The sequence below is a fragment of the Melozone crissalis genome, unplaced genomic scaffold (assembly GCF_028551555.1).
Source record: "Melozone crissalis strain CALT ecotype California unplaced genomic scaffold, PUWL_Pcris_2 ptg000006l_1, whole genome shotgun sequence".
Taxonomy (NCBI): Eukaryota; Metazoa; Chordata; class Aves; order Passeriformes; family Passerellidae; genus Melozone; species Melozone crissalis.
The window spans coordinates 32,829,491-32,854,858 of NW_026535784.1; the positions used below are offsets into that span (position 1 = coordinate 32,829,491).

Here is a 25,368-nt window from a genome sequence, read left to right on the forward strand (position 1 = left end):
TAATAGAAGAATGACCAGAATTTTTGTATTTGTAGTGAAAAGATGGTCCATTATTTCATTTATTCATGATGAGAAATATGAGATGGACTTTTAAAGAAACAATGTTTTAATTTTTACTGGGATTTAGAAGCTTATAGTGCTGGTGCTTTGACATTAATTCCTTCCTTTTCAAAATGTTTTTCAGTATTTTCTCCATATTTCTGAATATATGCTTTAGTGAGCATGTTGTATTTCTTGACAGGTGATTTCAAATACTGTGCTATTTCAAACTTGCTGTTAGTAACGCTGCTAGTACCAAAAAGACAGTATCCACAGAAATCTTACTGAATGGGAGCTGTGCAACAGAGAGGTCTGAAAAGTGGTGGCTCCCAGCCCATCTTCATCAATGGTACCAGAAACACGAGGCCAAGGAAGGGAGCGGGATGAACACTGGATTGAGGAGCTGAGTGCCAGAGTCAGTGGAAGCAGCTATTGATTCTAGTTGTGCCGTGCCAGCCCCATGAATGCTGGCCTCAGGGGTGGCAGGGCCCAGGAGCTGGGGGAAGCTGCCATCAGGCTCCCTGCAGGCTGGCAGGGAACAGCACAGCAGTGTCCTTTCACTTGCCAGTGCTGTGCCCTGCTCCTGGGGGCTGCCTGCCAGCCACGCAGCAAAGGGCTTTGCAGCAACGCTCGTCTTGCCTGCAGGTGATGATATCTTTCTCTGCCAGAGGAACAAGTTTTATATTACCTCTGGGGTGGTTCATTATTTTGGAGTTTTTCTGGTGCTGGTTCTTTGAGTTATTAAGTGATAGTTATCTTGGCTCCTTGATGGTCAGAAGTATTGATGGGAAGGACTGCTGCCTTTGTCTGTATCTGAATACTTTGAGCACTGAACTCCTGGTGGTTTTGGCTAAACTAATTATGTTTCTAATGGGAGATTTAATCTGTGGTCAAAGCTGGCAGAAGTCTCCATTTTGCTAGTCTGTAAATATCTTCTGGGTTTATTTTCTTTAATTTCTTAAGTGTAATAAATGTGATTTTAAAATAATGTTTGATTTTTTTTGAAATTGATTCACTCAAGAATGCTTCCTGCTCTGTGCAGTTCTTAAATTTGGCTTTATGGGAAGCAAGACAGGTATTTCAGGTGGTGGAAAATGGGAGATCCTGTTGAGAAGAAATTATTGAGCCAGAAAATGTGCTAGATGCAACAGTCCCTGCCCTCCTGGAACTAGTTTTGTTCCTAGTTCTACTGCAGACCTGTAGCTATGCGACATCACATAAGGTCTGACAGATCAAGCAACTTATTACATGCATCTGGGAGAATTAGTAAAAAATGTGCTAAGGAGCACAAGGTCCGTGCTGGCTTCTTGCCTTCACAGATGTTCTGAGATGTGTGAGATGCAGTGATAGTAAATGGGGTTCTGGGGAGTGTAGTGTCTGCCTTATTCTCATGTGTGCCCTATCCTGCATTTAATGGGCTAAACTGACACTCCACATTTGTACAGCAGAGTGCTGACATGGCTTATGATAGATCAGATGTCTGTGCACTTCAGCAGAGAGGAAAGCCAGCATCTGATAGGCAAGTGAGTATGCACGTGCTGCTGAACAGCATGTCTGCATCCTGGATGAGAATTCCAGACTGGCTCAGGTTTCAGGTTGAGGAATTTTCTAATACATAAGCATAATGTGTTTTCCTGGTGCAATTTATAGTTCCTCAGTTATGGTTTATGTTTTGGGTAGTACTCTCATTAGATGTGTGTATCTTAGTTACTCTGTGTTTGCTGTCTGTGGCCCTCATTCATTTAAGGAAACTACAGTATTTAGGACTGGTGGATTTCTCATATTATGGCAGCTTTGTTGTTGTCTCATCCTTTTAGTCCTGTAACAGTTTTCCATGTGACCAGCAATTTAAGGCTTTGTGGGATAATGATACTCTCACTGTCATTAGACTGGAGGTCCTGGAGCAAAATACAAGCGGAAAAAATTTCTGCACATGTTTCGTGCTTTCTTTTTCTGGCACTGGAAAGAGGTTGGTGCAGAGGTATCAGATGACCACTCCACCCCAGCTCTTTCATTGAGACTTAGGATACAAATATCTGTTACAGTCACTGGGGAGGTTTGGGGCAGATTAATTAAAACCTCTGCTATTGGAGTGGTGCAAAGATGTGAGGGGGAGATACTTGGGGAGCTCAAGTTTGCCGCAGAAGTGAGCTTGAGGCAAGGGGAGAGCTGTGATGTGGGACAGTGGGCTGAACGGAGTTGGCTTGTTGGAGTGGAGTCTGAAAATAGCACAGCTACCAAATAGCAATGACCTAGCCTGAAAGAGGTAAAGAGCTTTCGTGTTGGATGAGAAGCAGATGTGTGTACTTGAGATGCAGATAGAAGAATTGGAATGGAAAGCCCATTGAGAACTCCTTGAAATTAAAACGACTGAAATACTCAATAGCAGAACAGCTAACAGCAGTGAGGAAAAAATAATCTGAATCTAACACTGTAGATTTTAAACTTTTAGGGAGCATGGGCAGCCAGAAAAACTTTTGCTTCTAAAATTGTCAAATGCAATTCCATGTCCCTCTATAGTGAAGTATGCAAGTCTTCCTTGTTAAAAACAAACCAACCCCTCTGTAGGAATAGGGAGGCCAGCAGTAAAATGTACTTTTTGCATTACAGTAAGTCATATAAATGGAATTTTGTATGGGCAGAATTAAGTTTGCTGTTGAACAGTGTTCAGGAAATCATGTCTTTCCTGCTTTGGCAACTGTTAGAAGTATTGTTTCTTGAAAAGTTATTATAAATGAAGCCTGACATTGCTCAGACTTCTAAAATTGGTAGTTTGTAAGTCACATAAATAACAATACCCCTGTGCTGCACCAGTGAAATTGTATTTTAATAAAATATAAAGGTAATTATAAGTTCAGAAAACTGCTCCAATTTTAGTGGATTCTCTGTTACAAATCAAATTTTATTTTAATATATTAGCTTTTACTGTGTAGGCTGTACGAGAGCTAAAATGTTGAATACAAAACAAGGGCTGAGTTTTCTTTGTTCAATTTTTCAGGTCAACCTTGGTCTGAAAATATTTTGTGAGGAAACTTCCTTCCTCACCTATGGACACCTGCTGTTCTCTGAGTCTCTTATAAACCATGTAAAGCTATGTTCTTTAGAATATAGATTTCTGTTCAATTGGTGGCAGCATTTACAGAAAATGTTGCAGAGGAGAGATGGGTTGAATAATGTAACACATGTGCTACAGAGGAAAGATCAGCAATAGGCTCCTAGGTTCTATGTCTATTGAAAGATGAAAACTTCTGCTGCATCACTATATTGCCATGTATGGGCTAGGTTTTTTGTTGTTTGATTTTTTTCTATTGAGCTTTTTTCTCTCTTACCATAATGTGTATTTTTTAAAAAACTTGCGTAATAACTCATTTTTAACAATAAGAGAATACATATAGAAGAATATTGAAGTCCAAAAAGAAGCAATAAAAATGTTCAAGGCAGAATATATATTTTCCTATTTTTTTAATATCTTTTCTCATTAAGCTGCTGTTTTGGTTCTTTTTATAGGGTTGTCAGATTTTCAGACGACATAAATTTTTTTTTTAATAGTAAGAGCTTTTCAGAGAAAGAAAAGTTATTAGTCTCAAATTGCATATATAACTGTAGCATGAGCTTAAGTTCTTAGAAACACTTCATCACTATGACCCTGAATGAGCGTAATGCTTAAATATGCATAATTTTAAGGCATGGATATTAAACCCATTGAAATCCATCATCCATGGCTATTAGAAGTGCTTTGTGTCTTTCAAAGAGACACTTGAAAGAAATCCTGACATTTCACATAGTTTCAAGTAGAGCAGTGAGGATGAATTTTCTGTTTAAAATGCATGAATACTGGTAGCTGGAAGATGTTGAGAAAGTGGTATGGTTACTGTTACAAATCTGTGACTTTATTCTGCTTACTTGCACAGCTTGCCCTTTAACATGCTCAGGACAATGGCAAGCAAACCAACCCTGAAGAAATTCAGGAGACTTAGGATGTGTCCTGAGATCCTGACTTTTGCATTTACAGATTGCTACTTTACTTAGAGATGCTGTGATGCTACACAGACTTCACTGTAAACTGTGTATTCCTTCATTATGTTTTTATATAGAAATTATGAAAATGAGGCTTTGTACATTATATAATGATCTTGATTGCATTTTGCAGAGGATATTGAACTATATTAGAATCAAACTTACTGACTGAAGATCAGAAAATGTCTGAATGTAAGAGGAAGCCAGGCTCTTATGCAGAGGGTTAAATAGCTTCAGGAATATTTGTAAAATTGTGAAGCTATAATTTATTGAAGCATTTTCTTTACCTAATCTGACAATTGATTATCAATTTTAATTTTTTGTAGAGACACATAGGAGTTTTGTTTAACATGTCCAATAGTGGATTTTATTTAAGTAGCACCTAATTGGAAAAATTAATTCTGTCGGGAAATCAGTATAGGTACATATGGTTTATAGATATTTATATTTTGGGTTTATAGTAGAAAATTCCATGCAAACCATTCAAATCATATTAAAAAGAACAAAAGCATAGACTCAACCTACAACAGAGGGGTAGGCATACTGGGGAGAAGAATACAGAACAAAATAGTGTTGTGTTGTGTATAGATCCATAATGTTGCTTCGTCTTGAATGCTCTGCACAATTCCAGTTGCCAAGAGAGCAGACTTGGAAAAGATTCACAGAAAGGTAACAAGAAAGGTAGGGAGCTGCTTTGTAGACAGAAGTCAGTCAGCAAGACTTTTGGCAATGCCTGAGGGATATTATCTTTGGTGTCTGTGAAGTTGTCTGCAGTAGAGATGAACAAGAATTGATTTATCTTCTGGATGGTTTCAGGCCAACTTGAGAACATATAATTTATACAAGCCCCACTTGTACATTCTTCCGTAAGCAAAATGCAGGATGCTTTGCCTTAGAGGGGATATTTGTCACACTCAGGATGACTTCTCTTTTGTTTTAATGCTGAATGTTCTAGATACTCTTAATTTTTCAGTATTTTAATAATAAGACTCAATTTTCTGCATGGGCTCATTGTGAATGAACATTGTTGATTTAGTAGACATAGAAAGAGAATCTACCACTTTGATGTTTTTTCAAGAATCTTAAGTTCTGCCACTGTGATGTGAATCCTGGAACAGAATTGCCTGGCAGCTGGTTCAGACCTGTTCAGAGCACCACTGTAGGAATAACAACATGGTGAATATTAGGAGGAATATTTCAAAAATACCATCATAATTGTAATTTCTGTTTACTTCTTGTGTGTTGGAAAATAATGATATGCCTGTGTGTATTTTATTACTTCAAAATTATAGCAATTAAAAAGACAATTCACATAGACTGATTTGTGGATTTTTAATCTGTGCAGCACCAGAGTAAAGGAATGGTTAAGTATTGGTACAGGAATACAGTTCTATTTTGCACTTCCAGATTCTGCTCAGTTCTTTGTCTTTCAAGGCACAAATTTTCATAAAAACATTTTTACTAATAAAACATAATCAGTCAAATACAGTTTAGGCTGCAACCACTTTTTTTTTCTTTTGGGGTCAAAACCCAATTAGTGTTCTGTACTTGCAAAGACATATTTGATGCCTGATAATTTCTAAATTCTGACTGTGTGGCTTTGACAACTGTATGAGATTTACATTTTCTCAGTATTTAAAATGTGTATAAATTGATGGTTTTTTACAGTGATCTTTTAGCAAGTGGGATGGAACTGCTGGATTTGACAGTACACCCACTGCATTTTGTTAAGTTTAATATATGCAGACTTTTAAGTGTTTGATACAGTCTATTAAATATTTTGTTCTAGAGTATAGTTAGTTGGATTAAGACATAATAATAAACAATTCCAGCCATTTTTCTGTGAAACCTGTTATCTGAGATGTGCAGATAAATCTATTGTCTTGGCTGTGAATTTGTAATTTGTTATAAAATTTCTCATAATCTTGAAAGCAATAAGTTTAATTACGTTTTTGCTTCTTGGAATTGAAGCCTAATACAGTTGATGACATAACGAGGAAGATATTTTATGTTTATAAAGATGATTTATAGAAAACAGAGCTAATTAGACTGACTAAATGAAAGATCTTTCTGATGCAGTTAAAACTACATGGAAAATTATTTTTCCAAAATTCACAAATTGTTTAAAATTTTATTGATGATGACTTTGAAGCTTTACTTTTGAAAAACCATGCATTGAAAATGTAGTTAAGTTTTTCAATACCTTTGAAGTTAAAGTACAGGAAAACTACTGTAACATTTTAAAAACAGTGCTAGAAACATTACCTGTGTGAGTACTGTAAGACATTTTCTATTTTAAAGGCTATTAAGTAACATTTTTGAATAGCATTTTTACTATGAGTGATGCAAATGGCCTCTGAATTACACTGTTTTATTCTGTATAAGTAATTTGTCCCATTATGATAACTGTAATCTTTTTCTCTCCTTTTTTATTTTATTTTGCTGCTTGCCTTTTCTAGGAAGTAGAGGTTGGTATGCTTCTTCTGTCTTTTATGATACTGTGAGCTTTTCATGGATTCCTTATATTTTACTAAATTTAGGTTGTTTCTCCCTCTCCAGGATGATTATTTTCGTACATGGAGTCCGGGTAAACCATTTGATCAAGGTAAGATTCTGCTCCTAGGTACTTGTGTGGGATGAAATTTAAGTAATTATATTTGTGCTCCTGTTCTAGAATACTAACAGAATTCTGTTAATTTCTATAATTTTCTCTGTCTTCAAATAATTGATTTAAATAGGACCAGAAATTCAGCCTAATCATCATTTTATGTCTGTGATTTTTTCAAACATTTATTGATTAGAGAGAGATGGGAGCGTTAGAAACTTCCAAAGTAGCTTAAAGTTTCCCTTGGAAAAACACGAGGTTTGGAAGATTTTGTTTTATTAGACAGGTATGCAGTCTAATGCTTGTCTTTTGGAGTCAAGACAAAAAATTATTAAGATTTTGAATGTCTCTTTATATCCAACAGATAAAAGATGATCTAGAAAAACAATTTTGGGAGTCTGTCATGTTCAAGTGATCTATCTTGAGGCAAAATGCAGCTGGAGCATTGGGAATGCTGCAATACAGCAGTTTTAGGCAGAGAATACTATGAGCAAATGCAGCAAACATTCCCATTACACATTCCCTCCCCAGGCATTGGAACTTAATATTTACTGTCAATATAATCTCCCTCATGTATGCTGTTTCAAAGTGTATTGCTGCCATTTTAGAACTGCTGAGGATATGGGTACTTTTTTTAATTGCTCTGAGAAGTGCTTCAGGGGCTTTGTCTTGTCTGGTAGTGCCAGTGGCATAAATGCAATGAAGAAATGGTGACGGGGCTCGTAGACAAGAGACCAAGATAAAAATATGTTGTGAAGATAGTGTTTATTCAGTTTCAAGAACTTCCTCCACAATGGAAACTGACTTGTGAGGGATATTACTTTGTTGTAATATTAGAAAAATTTGTGGTTGAAGGAACAATGAGTGTCTTACATATAACCCTTCCAGTCCCTAAAGGGCTCTGCTTGAAAGCTGGTGAGAAGGGACATTTTACAAGGACATGTGATAGGAAAAGAGGTAATAGCCTTAAGCAGGAGAAAGCTAGGTTTACATTGGATATTAGGAAGGAATTCCTTACCATAAGATGGGATGAGGCACTGGAAGAAGTTGCCCAGAGAGACTGTGAACTTCGCATGCCCTGAGGTCTTCAGGTCTAGGCTGGATGGGCTCTGAGTAACGTGGTCTAGTGGAAGGTTCACTGCCAGCAGCAAACTGGGGCATTGGAACTAGATAATGCTTAAGATCCCTTCCAACCTTAACTATTTCATGATTCAGTGAATAGTGTTTTAATTCATTCTTCCTTACTTCAGCACATTTTGAAAGGTCTTCTTATGTTGATGTGTTAAGTATGTCAAAATTGCTCATGTAGAGAGATCTGTGTAATTCTATTTGTATTGATAAGAGTTTCTATATGGAAATATATATCCAAGCATACCAGGAGGGTAGCGCTTACTATGAAAATGTATAGTGTTATTTATTCCTGGGCCACAAAATCTATTTTTAAAGATAGAAAACTTTGATTTGCAGCTGTGATTTGTATTGCAATCCACCAACATAATTTCTTAAAGCAGTATCTGGCATTTGTTTGAAGAGGACTTATTCCCATTGAACTATTGTTTGCTTCTATCTTTTTAAGATAGAAAAAACATATTTAAATGTTCTCACTGTATATTTTATATGTTTGTCTCTAAATGTTTTTGTATTTCTATAAATACCATAATGTAACTTGTTCATAAACAATTATGTGGGGCATGTATTACTGTTAAAATAAATCTGAGTGTTCTTGTAGCATATTTAGTTACTGCTAAAAGGCAGGTTTTATTGTTTCAGTGGTTTTAGAAAGCAAGTAGAATGTTTTGTGTTTAGGACTAAAGTTGACTACTTTTAGTAGCTTTATCAACGTTTTATACACATACAATATTTTCTGACACATTTTCTTCATGCAGCACTTTTACATCAGATGAAAATGTACAGAATACTTCTGGTACATTTTATTTTTAGACTACAGATGTTAGCAGAGCTTAGAGGATGTAACTATTGAATGAAATTGCATACACAAAGACACTGGTGTAATTTGGTGAAGTGGAAAGGATGTTTTCCTCTGCTCAATAGAAATACCTTGGAGGAAAAGTGGAGTATATTCATGTAATTGAAAAAACGCAACATGACATTTTCTGTGGAGGTTGAAGACCCTGAAGGTATGGTTGGTTCATAGATGTATTTATGAAATTTCGTGTAGACCATTCAATTGAATTATTTTTGGCTTTTGTAGTATCAGGTTATATTAGATGCCTTTTTTTTACAGGAGGAATTTTGTAGATACTGTTGTACAACAAAACCAGATTTTTAAACTATTTTACTTATATTAGTTTAACTTTTGCCTTTTAGCTCTATGTATTTCATCTACCTAGTTCTGTAATAGTTTGGGTAACTAAGGATATCCAAATATATGCAAACGCTATAATTTGCAAATACATTTTTGTACTGTGAACGGAAATATTTAGAGTCATATTCAATAAAATAATTTGATTCACTCATTTGCAAGCCCTGGGAAATCATAAGGGAGTTTAATGAAGATCCGTTAGTTGAAGACTGAAAACAGTTGTGTAGAATTAACTTTGCTGCATTTGATATGTGCTCTCAATATCTAGTTTTTGTAGTAGAACTATTGATGTTTTTAAACTAGAAATGTATATCCATCACTTTCAAGATAAGTTGCAGTGCTTTGCAATTAAAATGTACAGTACTTTAAGATGTTGTCTCAGATAAAGAAATAATGGTGTCTTTGTGGGAGGACACTGAATTTCAAAAAGGGCAGAACTGAAAAGCTTTTTAAAATATTTCATGCTTATTTACTAGTAAGACTAAGCTATATTTAATCTGGTGAACAGTTTCAGGTGTTTAGGTATGTTTGGGAATTCTTCTCACTAATGAAGTACACTAAATACTATGTTAAACAGATTGCCACTGCTTTATGATGCTATCAGCTAGCCCTTGCCAGGGAAGATCTCTTGTAGATGTCTGAGGAACACTTCATGGTGCTTTTTCTTAATTATCTGATGCTGTGTTTAGATGATTCTTTTATTATTTCTCTTTTATCAATTTATCTATTGTGGTAACATCACAGAAGTGCCTTGTCCTGTACAATTCACAGACTTGGCTCCTAGCTCAGGTTCAGTGGAAAATACACATCTGCTTCTCTGGTTACAGCTTGCAAATTGTTTCAGAATTTATTTCTGTGGAGTCATCAATGTATTCAAAATTTTTTAGCTATTTTTAAAAGATTCTTTAGAAAGGATTTTTATTGAGGCTACGCTGAGCCCATAATAAGAGATTTTGGTTGCCTTCAGTAGTAGTCTGAGCCCTTGTTTCCTGCTGTCCTGACATCTTTGCTTTATGCCCTGATGTTAGGTTTAGAGTCACCATACCAAGGATTATTATTAGATAAAGTAAGAAGTTTTTCTGTTTGTTTTAAACATGGCCAAATCCTGGATTCGAGTGTCTGTTCAGTGGAAATGTGTTTGCAGGGTGACAGTGACTGTCCAGAGCTACAGCACCAGAGCTTCTTGAGCTGGCAGTGTGCTGAGAAAAGGGTGTGTGGGACTGTTTCTTTGGACTTCCAGACCTGCTAAAATTTAGTCCTGCAAATCTCTCACTTTAGAAATCCAGCTTCTCTCTACTCTGCTGGCATGTCCCAGATAATGATCAAGTCCATGAGCACTGCATACCTGAACATATTTTGGTGTGTACTGGAACTGCTTCTTCTTTACAGGCTCTCTTAAAGGCCTAATTTGCTTACATTTGCCACAGAATTTCAATATGAAGGCATTTAAAGCAGCTGACAGAGGTAGGTTTTAAGAACATGAAATTGGAAATAACATTACAATTTAATGGTGAGGGAAAAAGTAATAGTTTAACAAAGTTCTTTAAAAGAACCAAACAGTAAGCAAAGACTGTGAAGAAGAAAAATGAGTTATACATAGTTTTACTTGAATAGAAGAATGAAACCTGAACTATTAGAAGTTGCCTTTTTGACCTATTTAACTTGTATTTAAAAACTTGTTAATCTTTAATTTTACAAATATAAAGAATGTTAAGATGTACTCTTCACAGAATTTATTTTATGTGGAGATTATCATTCAATTTTACCATTTCCTGGTCATTTTTGTTATTCCAGGCTTTTTCAAAATGCAGGTGTATTTATATTTCTGATGTATTAGATACTTCATATGAAAAGTCTACTGGATTTTGATTTGGTTGGTTTAAAAAATTTAAACGCTGAAGTTGATTACAGTAAAATGAAATTGATTAAAATTCCCTATGTAACTTAAGAATACATAATGAAATACAAGAAAGTAGAGTTCTCCAAGTGCCAAAAATAGAATCATTAAGGTTGGAAAAGCCCTCTGAGATCATAGAATCCAACCTTTAATCCAGCCCTTCCAAGCCCACCACCAAACCACGTTGCTGGGTGCTACATCTACACATCTTTTAACAACCCCCAGGGACAATGGCTCAACTGCTTCCCTGGGCAGCCTCTTCCAGTGCTTGGCAACCTTTTAGGGAAAAATCTTTTTCCTACTATCCAGTCTAAAACTACCCTGGTGCAACTTGAGGCCTTTGCCTCTTTGTCCTATCACTCATTAGCTGTGAGAGAAGACCAACTCCCACCTCAGGGGAGTCTCCTTTCAGGGAGCTGGAAAGGGTGATGGGGTCTCCCCTGAGCTTCCTTTTCTCCAGGCTAAACAACCCAGCTCCTTCAGATGTTCCTCATCAGATCTGTGATCCAGACCCTTCCCCAGCTCTGTTGCCCTTCTCTGGACATGCTCCAGCACTTCAATGTATGGAGGACTCCAAAATTAAACACAGGATTCCAGGTGTGGCTTCACCAGCGCTGTATTTTATAGCATCTTGTTGTAGGAGAGTAATCATCTTGGCAAGTGAGACAGTAGGTGGGGGAATTTTCAGGAGGAAGCATTTCTGCTCTTACAGGTCTACAGATGTTTCTTTGCCCTTGTTGCCCTATTTGAAGAACCCAGAAGCCAGTTCTAACCCACTCAGCATGTCTCTAAATTATGATTTAATGTGTTTAGGAAAGAATAATATAATGCTTAACTGTTTGCTGGTGAAATATCACTATTGTGAATGTTCAAGTAGTCTTAAGGTGTTCTTTATTTTCTGCCAAATCAAGAAAGTGAACATTTTGATATAAAAATAAAAAAGAAAAGTGCTTTAATAAAGCTGTTGAAAACTTAAAAAGTATGCCAGGGAAGTGTGTTCTTGCATTTCTCCTTGTCTTAATGGGTTTGGATATCTTTGCAGAATATTTGAGAGTTCCTTATTATATATAGAAGCTCAGCATAATTGTCCTAATTTTGTTGTCACTTACACCAGTCTGAGCCCAAAATAGCTATGTTTTTCGGCAGTTTAAACAAACAGGATCATTTCTGAATTGTCACAGATAATGATAAAGGGGGCATTTGACTCTGACTATGTGGAATTTCTCATTTCCATCTCTTTTTGAGCTATGTGTAACCCATTCTCTTGTAACCTTAAAGTAATACCCAAAAGACAAAACACAAAAAAAAGGAGAATGTTTTTGAAGCAGAGATCATAGATATTTGTGAGGGGGAGAATTTCTTATAATTTAGTCACTGCACAAGTAGCTTAGAAAGTGTGACTCAGTGAAGATGATTGTTTTAAAGGGAATGGAGAAAGAATGTGTGAAGTATTTGAAATTTTGAAAAAGAGATCAAGCTTTAGTGGGTTATTAATATTTTATTTAAAACTTTTAGATAATTTAATTCTTTTTTTAAATTTAATTAATTTTTCCTCCCTGCATTGTCAAATATGAAAACTTTGTAAAGAAGTCAAGACTTGCCTTTTAAAGTAGTGGGGTGCACAAAACATAGCTGAAGTTTTGGTAAGTGGAAACAAAATACGTAGTTGCTTCTATTTTGCCCATCAGAAATGAATCAGAACATTTGAGGACTTCAAGTCTATTAAGTTTAAGACTTTGTCCTTAACCTTTTTTCACCTTTCATTTTACTTGGGAGTGGAAAGTATGGAACATGTTAGAATGGACTTAAAAGATTGTGCATTCTAATATTCATTGGCAGAAACCATTTACTCTAGTTTCTCCCAAAGTGCTATCATTAAGAATATTCTTATGTTATGGCGTGCTAGTCTTTATTTCCTGTTATATTCCCTATAAAAAGGATGTTCTAAGTAATGTCAGTTTTGGGGAGGGTCAGCTGTAAACTAGCTTACAGAAGGGATGATGGGAAGCTTTTCTTAATTGCTTTCCCAAATTTGAATTATAAATAATTAGATCTATTAGTAATAATTCAATTAAGTTTTCAGATATTAATTGCTTCCTTACCATGTGAGAAGAACAAATCCGTACTAATCTATAAAAGTCAGCAGAAGTTCCTAACAGCAGAGTGACTTACTTGTCATTTACAATGCAAGTTCTTAGAGAAATAGTAGATGATAAAAACCATTTTATACTTTTGATATGCTTTTTGTGACAGTGATATTTTTCTGCTTGTTGAAATTTAGGTAACATGACATTTCATGGTATTGTAGCCAGATACACAGACAAATGTGAAGTAGGCATGCAGACAAGTAACCCATAGCAAGTGCACTTTTCTGAATATTAGAAGCTGTGTAAGGCTGAATGTTATCAAGTTGTTCAAGCTCATAGCAGACCTGCATCTTTAGAAGCTGGTTGTATGTGACATTGTAGGAAGTCAGCTGATACAGTATTCAAGAGATTTCTGACAAGACTTGCATAAACATATTTCTTATGTCTACAGCTCCTCTTCATAGTGCAAACTTTTGCCTGTTTTCTATAGCAGTGTAATTGTGCTGAACAAGGTGTTGTTTTCACTTCAGTTATGGGGATGGGAGGGGAAGCCTCTAATTTTCATAAATAGGATGATATTTTAGTAAGTATTGATTGGGTAAAAACTTGGATTGATACCTGATCGTGTTGAAAACAATAGCTGTGAGGAATACATCCCACTGGGAGATTTTGATGCTTATTATGATTTTGGTGTGAATATTGTACTTTTTCAAAGCTGCTTATTTTGGCAGGAATGGAGAGAAACACACAGTGTTTTCTGTGCAAGTCTGCATAGTCTGAATGAGGTGGGGGGTGCCAGGGTTTTTTTGTTAGGGATAGCTAGAAGATGGACTGAAGAAGTAAAGACTTAGTGCCATGTATTTCTTGATGTGAGTTACATGCTTAGTGGAAATCAATGATACTTTTCCTGAAATAACTTTATGCATTTCCATAGTAGTTTAAGATATTTACGATGACTCCTTGTAGAATCCAGACAGACACATGGTTAGATGTGCCCTTGCATTGTAAGGGGAGTGCAGTTATTCCCCAGCATGAAGATCTTCAGACCCTGGTTTTGAAAACTGTTTTTCTTGTGGTTTAGCCTTTATTTCTCATGAAAATTAATTTGTCAGTTCCAAGTATCAAATAAAACAGGCTCAAGAGAAAGGTAAGCTATTTCCATGCTTTTTTAAATACCTAATTTTTTTTTAGTCCTTTCAAAGCTGGCAAAACTAGTAACGCAATCTGATTTGGATGCTATGTACTTTATAGTGTAGGATTGACTAGAGCATCTGGCATTCAAAGAGAAAAAAGAGGAAGACTTATAGTGGTTTTCATTATTTCTAGCAAAATTTCTTTCTATGTTCTTTCTTATTTTATCCTCTGGCTTGTTGTTAGTCCAGGCAGACATTTACCCTTCAGTTAGTTCAATTTTTCACATTATAAAAATTTGTGCTTTTTTATCTGATCTCTCCATTGCTGTTTAAAAAAAAAAAAGTTTCCAAGTATATACATTCTTCTTTGACTTCTGCATCAGTAAAACTTAGTTCAGTAACTAAGAAAGTTGCATGAAAAAGTACTGGGAAAAGGGAGGCTGTGTGCCACACGTAAGGCGAGGAAAAAACACTTCTGCAGGGAGCTCACAGCTGACAGAGAACAAGTTCATCAGGTCATGGAGTGATAATGTGAGTTAGTGTCAGGGGCAAGACTGTGAGTGCTGAACAGGCTTTTGAATCTAAAAATGGTCCTGTGACCATTGGCACCCGTGGCTCTGCTGGCTTGCTCACCCTGCTGAGGTCATCAAGGGTGACATACAGGGCATGATAACCACTGAGTCAGCAAATAGCAAAAGGTGATATTACATATATCAGTAAATACTGAAAGTTCTTGTTTCCATTTGATACTCATCTTCATGTTGTCATAAAGATAAAGTGGGAAATTACCATCTCTTGTTTGTTAAGCTGGGTTCTGCCTGTAATGTTTTGCCAAAATGTAGCATATTGCCAAAACCATATTTTATGGCTAGCTAAATTTGATGGAATTGTCCAAAAATACCTTCATATTCCCAAGAACTGTAGAAATGAAGTAACCATTTCAGTGGGAATGGTTACAAGGTCTCCTCTGTTGATCCTTTTTCTGGAACCTGTTTCCTACTTGATATTAAACTCAGCGTCCTTATATGATTTCAGATTTCTGTTACTCATGTTTTTTTTAATTTCACTAGCCTATTCTATTTTACAGAAGAGTTATCTGAAGATAGGCAATATTGCAGTGTTACTACCTTAGTGTCACCATCAGGGAACATTCTGGGAAGAGGTACTTGGACCAGTACCTTAAATGATTACTAGTGACTGGCATTACATTCTGCCTGACTTCAAGCAGAGAAAATATGTTAAATCGAATCTAAATTCTAAAGTAAATTGGAGAAGGATATGCTCTCCTTAATTTTGACTCCAACTCTCTAATCCTAGTTCAGTCTTTTTTTTTGGCTGCAGTTCCTTCCCATTTGTATAGAATTTTGTAATCAGATTTATTCTGGATTATGTGTGCTGGTTTTATGGCTAGTTGCCATAGAAATAAAAATGTGTGGAAGAAGAATACCTCTTTTCATATGTCTCTTGCTGCAGTTAATAAAATACTTCTTTTCTGTCTGCATTGAATTATTATTATACCAATGATTCCATCACTTTACTGCTTTGATGATAATATGATCTATTTGTTTTTGCACAGCTGAATGTATTATTAAAGAAACCCCTGGAAAAGTCACTGCTCAGACTGTATTTAATCACACTTAGCACTACAACGTCATGCATCAAAACTACAACTAATGATCAGCTTGGTCTTGTTTTTTGGGTACATGCATGGTTAGGAGGTTCAGGTTAATATCCTCTGTCAGGTCACACAGAGATATGGTTAAAAGATTACTTTTGATTGTGAAGAACAGAAGAAACAAATTTTCTTTCAGAAAATATATAGGCAAATGTATGCTGTCAGGCACACGGTGTGGTTCTTGGGAATGCCCTGTGCAGGGCCAAGAGTTGGGCTTGATGGTTCTTGTGGGTCCCTTCCAACTCAGAATATTCTGTGATGCTGTGCTATTTTATAAGCAGATGCAAGAAGTGGGGAAATAGCGTTTCTGAAACACAACTGTATACTGCACAGCAATATGCTAATGTGAAGAGGAACACAGGAAAACTGAATTCTGATTGTTCATAGCTTACTTGATTAAAAAAAGGATACCAACAGGGGTGAAAAAACCAGTTTTGGAATATTTAGTTTACTTGAAAGGACACCATGAAGATTGGAGGAGGGGATTGTCTCTTGAGAGTGCTTAAATTGGAAGATGGTTTTCAATATTATAGCCATGTAGGCACGGCTGCTCCAGAAAGATGTAAATTTAGTGGTAAGCAACAAACAACATTATTTGGCTCTTCCAGTGTTATAGCCAGAAATCACTGTTTGTAGTTGGAACTGTGATTCAAAAATGAGTATGGATTATGACTAAAGGACCGGCTGAAAAAAAAGCAAAGCAAAAAAACAAACCACAAAGCAGAAATAGAAGCCTGGAAGGAGGTAAATTTTATGTTTAAAGATGTCACACAAATCACTCACCTGTGTATTTGAGTTTACTAAATCTCATCTGAGTAATAATTTCTTGGTAAATTCGGTGTCATTGTTCACCACTTAATGTTGAGTAGGAAGAACCCAGTTGTGTCATAGTAAGGACTTCAGGGAAACTGTTTTCAAGGTGGCAATAGCATTATTTGGGGATTTCAGTCAGAGAGTGGCAATTGTTAAAAGAGTATAGCAGGTACTTGCCTACACAACAGCTGTGTATTTTTCCCTGGTTGCTTTCAGTCCAGCACTGTACAAACAGCAGGCCAACCCCCTCCATGTACTGGGTGGGTTTTGTGTAGTGTTTCTTGCCTTAATTTCATATTCTAGATAACTGTTAACAACTTTCTAAAACTATTTTCAGCTTTAGATCCGGCTAAAGATCCATGTTTGAAGATGAAATGTAGTCGCCATAAGGTCTGTGTTGCACAGGATCAACAAACTGCAGTTTGCATTAGTCATCGAAGGCTTACACACAGGTAAATACTTCAAAAGTTAATCCTATAGACATTTCTGTAGTGTTCATGACTTGTAAACCATAAATCCATTTTAATTAGTTTAATTACTTAACAGCATGTGAACAGAGTAGAAGTGGATTTTAGAAGTCATTATGTATACATAATTTGATTATAATGTTTACTACTTGATTCTTCTGCACTAGAATATTAAAAAAAGTATACATATTGAAGTATTGCAAGCTGCTGGTACAAATGCATTTAGGGAAATACCCACTGTGCCAGTCCTAAATGAATAAAATTATTGTGATAGTATCCTACTGCTGTATGTTACTTTGACATCATCACTTTTTATATGAAGCTAGAGAACTCAAAACTGCCTGCTGAAGTGTAGATAACAGCCTGATGCAGTATAAGTTGTTTGAGATTAGTGGGAGTTTTTTGTCTCTTCTTTTTCTCTTCTTCTGTGCATTCTGATTTTCTTGCATGCAGGACTGGTTAAATGTGAGGAGAAAATATATAACAAATTCATGTGTTTTTGTGGCTTTATCTGAGGCAGAAATATGAATATGTAGGACCTGAGCCATACACTTAGTTGTGTGCTAAGGAGATGGAGTCAAATTGCATTTTCGACTTGACATTGTTCTTTTTTTCACACTTCATTAGGGGAAACAGGACACAGTAGAATGGCTAAATTTCAATAAATTGATTTAAATAAGTGTCTGTTAAAGTGCTTTGCTCAGTAGGGGCTGTGAAGAGCTGAGGAAAATAAGACTTCCTTTGTGTTGGAAGAGGGTCAAGTACAGTTTTATGAATGATACAAGGAATGTTCTTCTGAGTGTCTCGTTATGTTAAATGCATCCATCTGGAGCTTTTCAAACAAGAAGATAGTACACAGTGAAAGGAACAGTTTAAACTGTTCCCGATCTGCAGCTGTACTTAATTAACAAAAGAACAGTATTTGTGGGGTTACGCTGTTTATATTAAACAATCTCAGTGTAGAGCTAGACATTTCTGTTTGATAAAGCAATATCTATGCTGCAAGAATTTTTATCAGACAAAGGTAGGTAGTCTGCTTTCAACTTCCTGTGAAGTGTCGGGAATGTATGAGTGTTAACTATGACCAAACAATATAATAATTCTAAATTTCTAAGAGGTATTGCATGTCATGGAAAACAATGCAAATAATGACATTTTCTAGTTAAATATACTTGCAGTAGGTGATGACTGAAAACTCTTTTAGATTAGATGAAGATGTCTACTCCTGAATTAAGAAACTTTTTGACATCGACCTTCATCCCTGTATTATTCCTCCCACAGTTCTTAGTTCTCTTTTAGAAAGGTAATATTTTAAAAGACAAAGCTTGCTTGAATATAATGCAGTCAATAATGGGAAACTTTGGAATGGCAGAAACTTGATTGTAAAAAAGCACTGTAAATCTAGTCTTGTAAGGTAGATGAGGCAATTTTTTACCTACCTGTGCTGAGCCAGGGCAGGGTTTTCCCAAGCTTAGATCTCCCTATTCCTCCAGATTACCACATACAAGGAAGGAAAAATAATTTGCTTTGTACTTTTTTTTTTCCTAAAAAGGTTTTCCTTCATGCAGTTTCTGACATTTTTGCAACATGATGGTATTAAAGTAGGAGTATCATAAACACAAGGAGACGTGTCTGCTGGGTCTCTTTACCATGACTGAGTTACTTTGCCCAACATGTTATTCCTTCACTTGTATCTGTAGTTTGCACACTGGTTATCAGCAGGGCCATCTGTTTCTGAGTTCCCAAAGGACTAGTAGACTCTGTAGGAGTCTTGGTAAAAATTAGATGCAAAAGCATAACTTGACAGTTGACAATATAACCTATCTACTAGTATCCATTTCTAATATGTCATTTGTGTGTAATCTGTTGTGAATAAACATTTACAAAATTTTCATCCCAGTAATCCTTCCTTTTTGCTTAGTTTGTGTGTGTGCACGTGTGGTGTTCTAGGATCAGATAGTATGAATAATTTAAAAAAGGCAGTTGGGGATGTTTTCTGAAAAAATAGTCAAGACCTTTTTCATGAATTATTGGGAACTTTTCATAAAGATCTTGCCCATAGATTATGATTTGGACATATTTGCTGTGTAGATCCAAAGAAGTTCCAGAGATTTTTCCCAAGACTCTTGCACAGGAAAAGTATTTTAAAGAATGTGAATTGATACAGTGGCAAAGATGATCCCCAAGAGACTGTCAGGGAAGAGGAGACTGCACACTTCCAAGATAAATAAAATGTTTATGGGCACCTTTGGACTACCCGCAGGGAAAGAGGCATGAAATACAGTTACAGCTGAATAGAATTTTCTGTAGTGTCATCAAGTTGAAATGGTCTGATTTATAGTTGAATTCTCTATTGCTAGAAGCAGCATTCCTGAGCAGCCCTGTTACCTAGTTCATAAATTTCTGTTAATAATTCTGTTACTTTATTTAGGTAATAGCATAGAGAAGTTGCTAATCAGTGAAGACTGATCATTGTATCAAATTGAGGACTCAATTTAGTAATTTCTTTTGTTGCTTGTAAGAAACTAACTTGCAGAAAAAACACATAGACATAGACATTGTTATTCAGTCCCTGCTGTCCTAGGTGTTTTTCTTTGTGCAGTGCAATCTCCAAACTATTGTAGCCCGGGGCCCCTCAGCACCACACAGTGAAGCATGGGTGGATATCCCAGCCACCTGCAAGGTGACATGATATGACAAGGTCCCAAAAGGATCAATTAATGTGACAGCACACTTTAGTGGTGATTCTACCTGTGCTTTCAGAAGTATTAAAATTTCTATTAGATTGGGGATCTCAGCGCTGTGATCTTACTGCAGTGTGCTTGTATTTGTATGGTTTCAAAGCCAGCTACTGTGTCTCACTGTCCTTTTCATGGGGTTGTGGGTCAGGCAAGCCTATGGTTTTGCTCTTTCCTCAGTTTCCATGGCAGCTGGGATCATGGTCTCCCCTCAGTCTCCTCTCATGGCTCATTTCCTTTTCTGGTAGACTGCCAAGATGGCAAGTCCTCTCCTAGCACACTCCTGCAGGGCCACAGCACAAGAGCTTCCTTTATGTGCTGTCCTGGAAAGACTGAATAGAGTTTGACAGAAAGATGAAATAGGTGTTGTAGATCATTGGTCATGAGAATAGTTGGAAGTACCAGGACTTTGAAAACAGAGGGACGTGCTTAAAGGGGCAAGGTCTTTATTGGTAGCAGGTAACAGCATTTGCATCTCTGCTGGCTGTAACTGTGTTGGAAACTGTGTTCTGTGTTCTGCACACTTAGCTCTCTGCTGGGAAAGTTAATGTACTTGAGGGGAAAATATGCAGGATATGTATATAAATGTTGTTCACATTATTCCCCTGTGGATTGCTGTGGAAAGGGAGTATCTGCCAGCACTACAATGCATCATAAACGGGTAATTCAGACTATGGTGTAAAATAGAATTTTCATTGATTCTTTGAAATTTTGGAATTTTTCGTTAACTTTTCCTTTTGGTTGAATGGTGTTTTGTCATCCCTTTGTGCTTTCCAGTTTATCTTTGTTGGTTAAGTAAAAGGACTTTATGGGGAAAAAACTTGTAAAGGGTGTCTATATGAAATAATGAAATGCTTCAGAGTATACCTTATTCCGTTACAAATACAGCTTGGAGAATATTAAATTCAGTATTGGTAATCTTGGATGTGTTTGTGTGAGTGTTACGGTGACAGGCAGGATATTCATCACACTGGGAGAAATCATCTACTCATTTTAGTTTCCAATCTCTTCACTCTCAGGAGATTTAGTTATTTGCATCTGTGGTACTAAGAATCTCGCAACTGTGAGTTCACCCCAGTGAGCTTGGGGAAGAGGAAAGAAGTTATGTGAGTGTTCTGCCAGAAGACATTTGGACAGGAATAAAAAGGATGAGTCAGAGGAGAGGGCTGTAGGTAGTAATGGACATTTCCTAATGCCCACAATGGTATGTGTGCTTTTTGTGTATTTAGCACAGCAGGTGGTGGAGATAAATCCTCAAATTTCCATGTACTTCTTGTTGCCACTTTGAGTGAGGAAAGAAAGGATATGTGCAGGCACCACGATGTGCAGGGGCTCATTAAGGCCATGCAAGCTGGTAACTAACCAGGCTCAGAAAACTGGAAAAGTTAGTCAAGCATTGACCTATCCTAGATGTACAGGTCCTGATGAATAGTGTGTTAACTTTCTTTTACATTTGAAAAGGACAATTATGATACTGACACATACTGTAATTTTCATTAAGACTGACATTCTGTGGATAATAGGCTGCAGTACTAAATTAAGCAGTGTATAGGTGAAGTTCTAAGCCAGTAGGTTATCTGCAGATGAAGAGCAGGAAAACTTGAAAAAATGGGTAAGGGTTGCTACCCAGCAGAGACTTTTAACATAAGCATACTAGTAAACATGGGGCAGTGCCTGTGGTTTCAGGACAATTACTTTTGTTGGAATTCTTTTTGTTCTGCATGTTTGTCAAAAATATTTAAACCTGACACTTAAAGGTGAAAGAAAGAAGAGGAGGTGCAGGCTCTTCTTCAAATGTTTCTCTTTGCCTTTATCTCAAATCAGCTGCAGGAGAGAATTTAGAAAGGAGATGAATTCAGTTGAGACCTAGTTATTGTACAGCCCATTGCAGGATTTGACTGCTTACAGCTGGAAACCAGTGAAGACTCTCTTAACATGATTAGTCTAAAAGTTCTGAAAATTAGGAAATTGCAAAACAGTTCTGAGCCAAAAATCATGTTTCAAGTAAATCCCAGTGTCTTTGATGTATTAGAACCTAATAACTAATATTGTACTTACTCATTGATCCTAGTGGACTCTGATTAAAAACCAGTCTCTTTTTCTTCTTCCATAAGGAGAGGAAAAGTGCTGCGTAAAATTGATTTGATGCATTTAATCAATCAATGCTTGGAGGCATTAAATTATTTAGTGCATTGAAGGTGTGTGCAGTTTTTCTAGGCAGATGTAGATCTGTCTCTTTTATGAATTCCCCACAAGACATGATGCCCCCTGCCCCCACTGTGAAGGTCCTGCTACGCTGCTATGCGTTTGTTTATGTGAATTGTGCAGCTCGACCCCACGGCTCCCTGCTATGGCAGAAATGGATTGCATTTGTCTCTGCCATAGCATGTTAACATGGAATAACAATGTTTAAGGACCTGACAGCACTCACTTGTGTAGTGATACTGAACTCCTTATTTCTTTGGATTTCTTACCTTCACTAATGATTTATTCTTAGGTTTCAGAGTAGGAAGCAATAGCAACTGGTTTCCAGTAAATATTAACTGAGCCACAGATTTTGGTGATACTTGCAATTCTAAAAAAACCACCTTACGGCATTTTATTTAAGTTAAGGAAGGCCTAGTGACCTTTTCATGGTAAAAACATTTCAGTTACAGATGTTGATCACCTGGAAAGTAATGAGTTTGCCAGTCATGAATTGAGAGTCACAACAAGAAAGCATTTCTCTAAGTTAAAAGTAAGAAATAAAAAATTATAGCAGCTCTTTTTCTCTTAGAGCTCCACAAGGCAGATTCCAGAGAGGTGAGCAGACTGGACATCTGTAAGGTGCATAGCTGGGTGGAGGTGAGCAGTATAGAAGGCCTAATGTACAGAATTCACTCTCTAGGAATTAGTGACCCTTCAGAGTTCTGTGAAATGAAGATAGATTTAGTGACAATTGTTCCCTGCCCCAAGCCTATGTGGAGAAGGACCTGAATTTAGGAATTGATAAAAATTCTGTCGTATTTCTGCCTATGGGTGCAGTCTTCAAGGTAGGACAGTTTCACTATTAAAGTGTATTAAAGAGTGTCACTTTATTACAGACTCACAGGAGCTGATGGTGGTAAAGATGTTACATCACCTAATTGAGTTTATTAAGGTAGAGGAGTTTGATTGCTTCATAGATTTTGTGGTGACATTTAATCTTGTTACAAGTTCCTTCAGAGTTTTGGTTTAAATGACATTTTGAGGTGCTCATTTGGTTCAAGTCATTGGTCATCTAGACCATTATCTTGCCTTGGACTGTAACCTCTTCCAGTTTTCTGAAGAATATGGAAAATGAGTCTGAATACATTTTATATGAGGTAGATTATCAGATGATCTTCCCTGTATTTGGTCACCTTCATATTTTAACTTGAGGAAAATGTTCCATCTCAGCTTGGAAGTGATGAGTGTTGAGCCTTGCAGCATGATGTGGATTAGCCTGGATGATGTGACAGAAGCTCAGAGTAACACTGTGAAAGAAAGCCAAAACCTCTTCTGTTTCTGTTCATGTGGGCACTCCATGGCTGAGATTATGCTCCCAAGCAGAAAAAGTGAAGAAGTCAGATTTGTGAGAGGCTTATTTGTGCCTATATGTAAGAAAAATTCACACACATATAAAGTGCATATGTGTACATACGTATGTGTACATGCATATATATGAATGAATAAGTACACATGCATATGTATTCTTTTTGTTCATATTGTATGGAAATGTATCCCAGATTTCCAAGACATCATACTTTTGAACCTGAGGTATTTTGCCTATCGCCCCTCCTTTGCAACAAAGGAAAGAGGAGTTCTAATTTAGACTTGTTACCACTAAATTTCCAATTAAAAAAAGAAAAAGGGATGTAATTGCAAATCTGTAGCTGTATGAAGTAGTCTGAGCAGTTCTGAAAGCAAATCTATTAGAGCTGATATGGAAGATTTTCTCATTTGGTTAGAAAAAAAAGGAAAAGAAGCAGAGAAGAAGGAACAGTATAGCTTTGTAGCTTTCCTGTCATTTTAGGTGCTGTGGTTTTTTATTATTTAAAAAGAAAAACCCAACAAAACAAACAAACTAAAAAAAATGAAGGAAAACAGAGGACTTGCTTTGGGCAGATTTTGTGAAAGTTGCAAACACCACTATTTAGGATGTCATCATTTCACATTATAATGCTGCTAAAGAAGGCCAGCTGGTGCAGTTAAGTCCCTTATTGGAAATTTTAGTCTGATTCATTACTGTGATTTGTAGTTGTACACAGAAACACTTAATCATTCTTATCCTCCAAGCTCTATTGAATCTACTGAAGGCTTTCTGGTTCTTTGCATAATTTGTGCTGCCAGTCTGCCAGCTTGGCAGTGTTTCAAGCTTGCTGCATTATCTGTGTTTGTTTGCACAGGAAGTGATGCTGCACGTAGGCTGAATTTACAGTAATTCTTTTGTAATAGGCTAATGAGCAACACTACTTCATTCACAATACTAACATTATATAGCTTTGATTAGACCAATTATTGTGTAACTATGCCATTGTGATCATACTTGCACTCTACAAAGTACTGAAAAGGAAATTTGTTTAGCTGTAGCTTCATTGAACTTGCTGAGAAAATAATTTGGACTTTATGTGCTTAAGGGAGGTGAAATTTGAATAGGTTGGAGATTTTTATATGCTATGCAATTTAATAAATTAAAGTGAGAAAATGAAGCTTCTGGTTTTGCTCTCCATTTCATTGCACTGGGGAGGAAAGGAGGCGACTGACACTGTGCATCCTACCTTCTGCATGTGCTGTAAAAGCCTATTAATTCCTTGGTGAGCTTGTGTGTTCCCTCCATTTCTGTTAGTAGGAGTTATGGGTACACAGCTAGAGGAAAACAGGATCATCTCATGGAATTCCTTCTCTCTCTGTATGGAGCTTTTGTTAACACTAGTGGAAGACTTCTGTGTCAATTGTATTGTATATTGCAGTATCAATGTTGTCTGTATCAGCATTACTGTTTTATTAAGGTTGTTACTCAGCCATGCAGTATTTATACTTCTTGCTGTTCAGCTTCAAAATTCAAAAATTGCTGTCCTAATAGAAAAAAAAGAAACTTATCCAACCCCTGGCCTTCTCAAACTTTGTCTATAAAAATCAAAACTATTAATTTTTTTAATGTTTGGGGTTTGGTGTTTTTTTTAGTATGTGAAACAGACTTTAAATAAAAGAGACCTAAATAGAGCCTTAGAGCCTTTGTATTCTATTTGTTAGCAGAACAGGAGTTGTCCACTATACTTTCCCCATTCAAGAAGCCATGATAAGATATTTTAAAGGAAATTGTGGAGCTCTGTACTAGACTAAATCATATGGACTTTAGTTAATTTAGTAAGTCCTGGGCCTGCTCATTTTCTACCTGCCCCAGCAAGAAGCTTGTTCAGATTCTCAGTTGCCTGTAGGAGTGAGAGAGTACACTGCATAATCAGTGCACATGATGATTTTTTTTTTCTTAGTGATCAGGAGAGTTCTACTTAGAAATTCTGCAGTGAGATTATAAATTAGGGTTGGATTTTTTTTTTCAGGAAAATGGATTTC

General features: G+C 36.5%; 1 protein-coding gene across 1 annotated transcript in view; it reads left to right on the forward strand.

The window, feature by feature from the left end:
• Nucleotides 1–25,368, forward strand: part of SPOCK3 (SPARC (osteonectin), cwcv and kazal like domains proteoglycan 3) — a 164,070-nt gene that overhangs the window by 55,085 nt on the left and 83,617 nt on the right. Inside the window, exons 3-4 of the mRNA XM_054292651.1 lie at nt 6,616–6,661; nt 16,927–17,041. Of these exons, the coding sequence (XP_054148626.1) occupies nt 6,616–6,661; nt 16,927–17,041 (161 nt within the window). The remainder of the gene's footprint in view (nt 1–6,615; nt 6,662–16,926; nt 17,042–25,368) is intronic.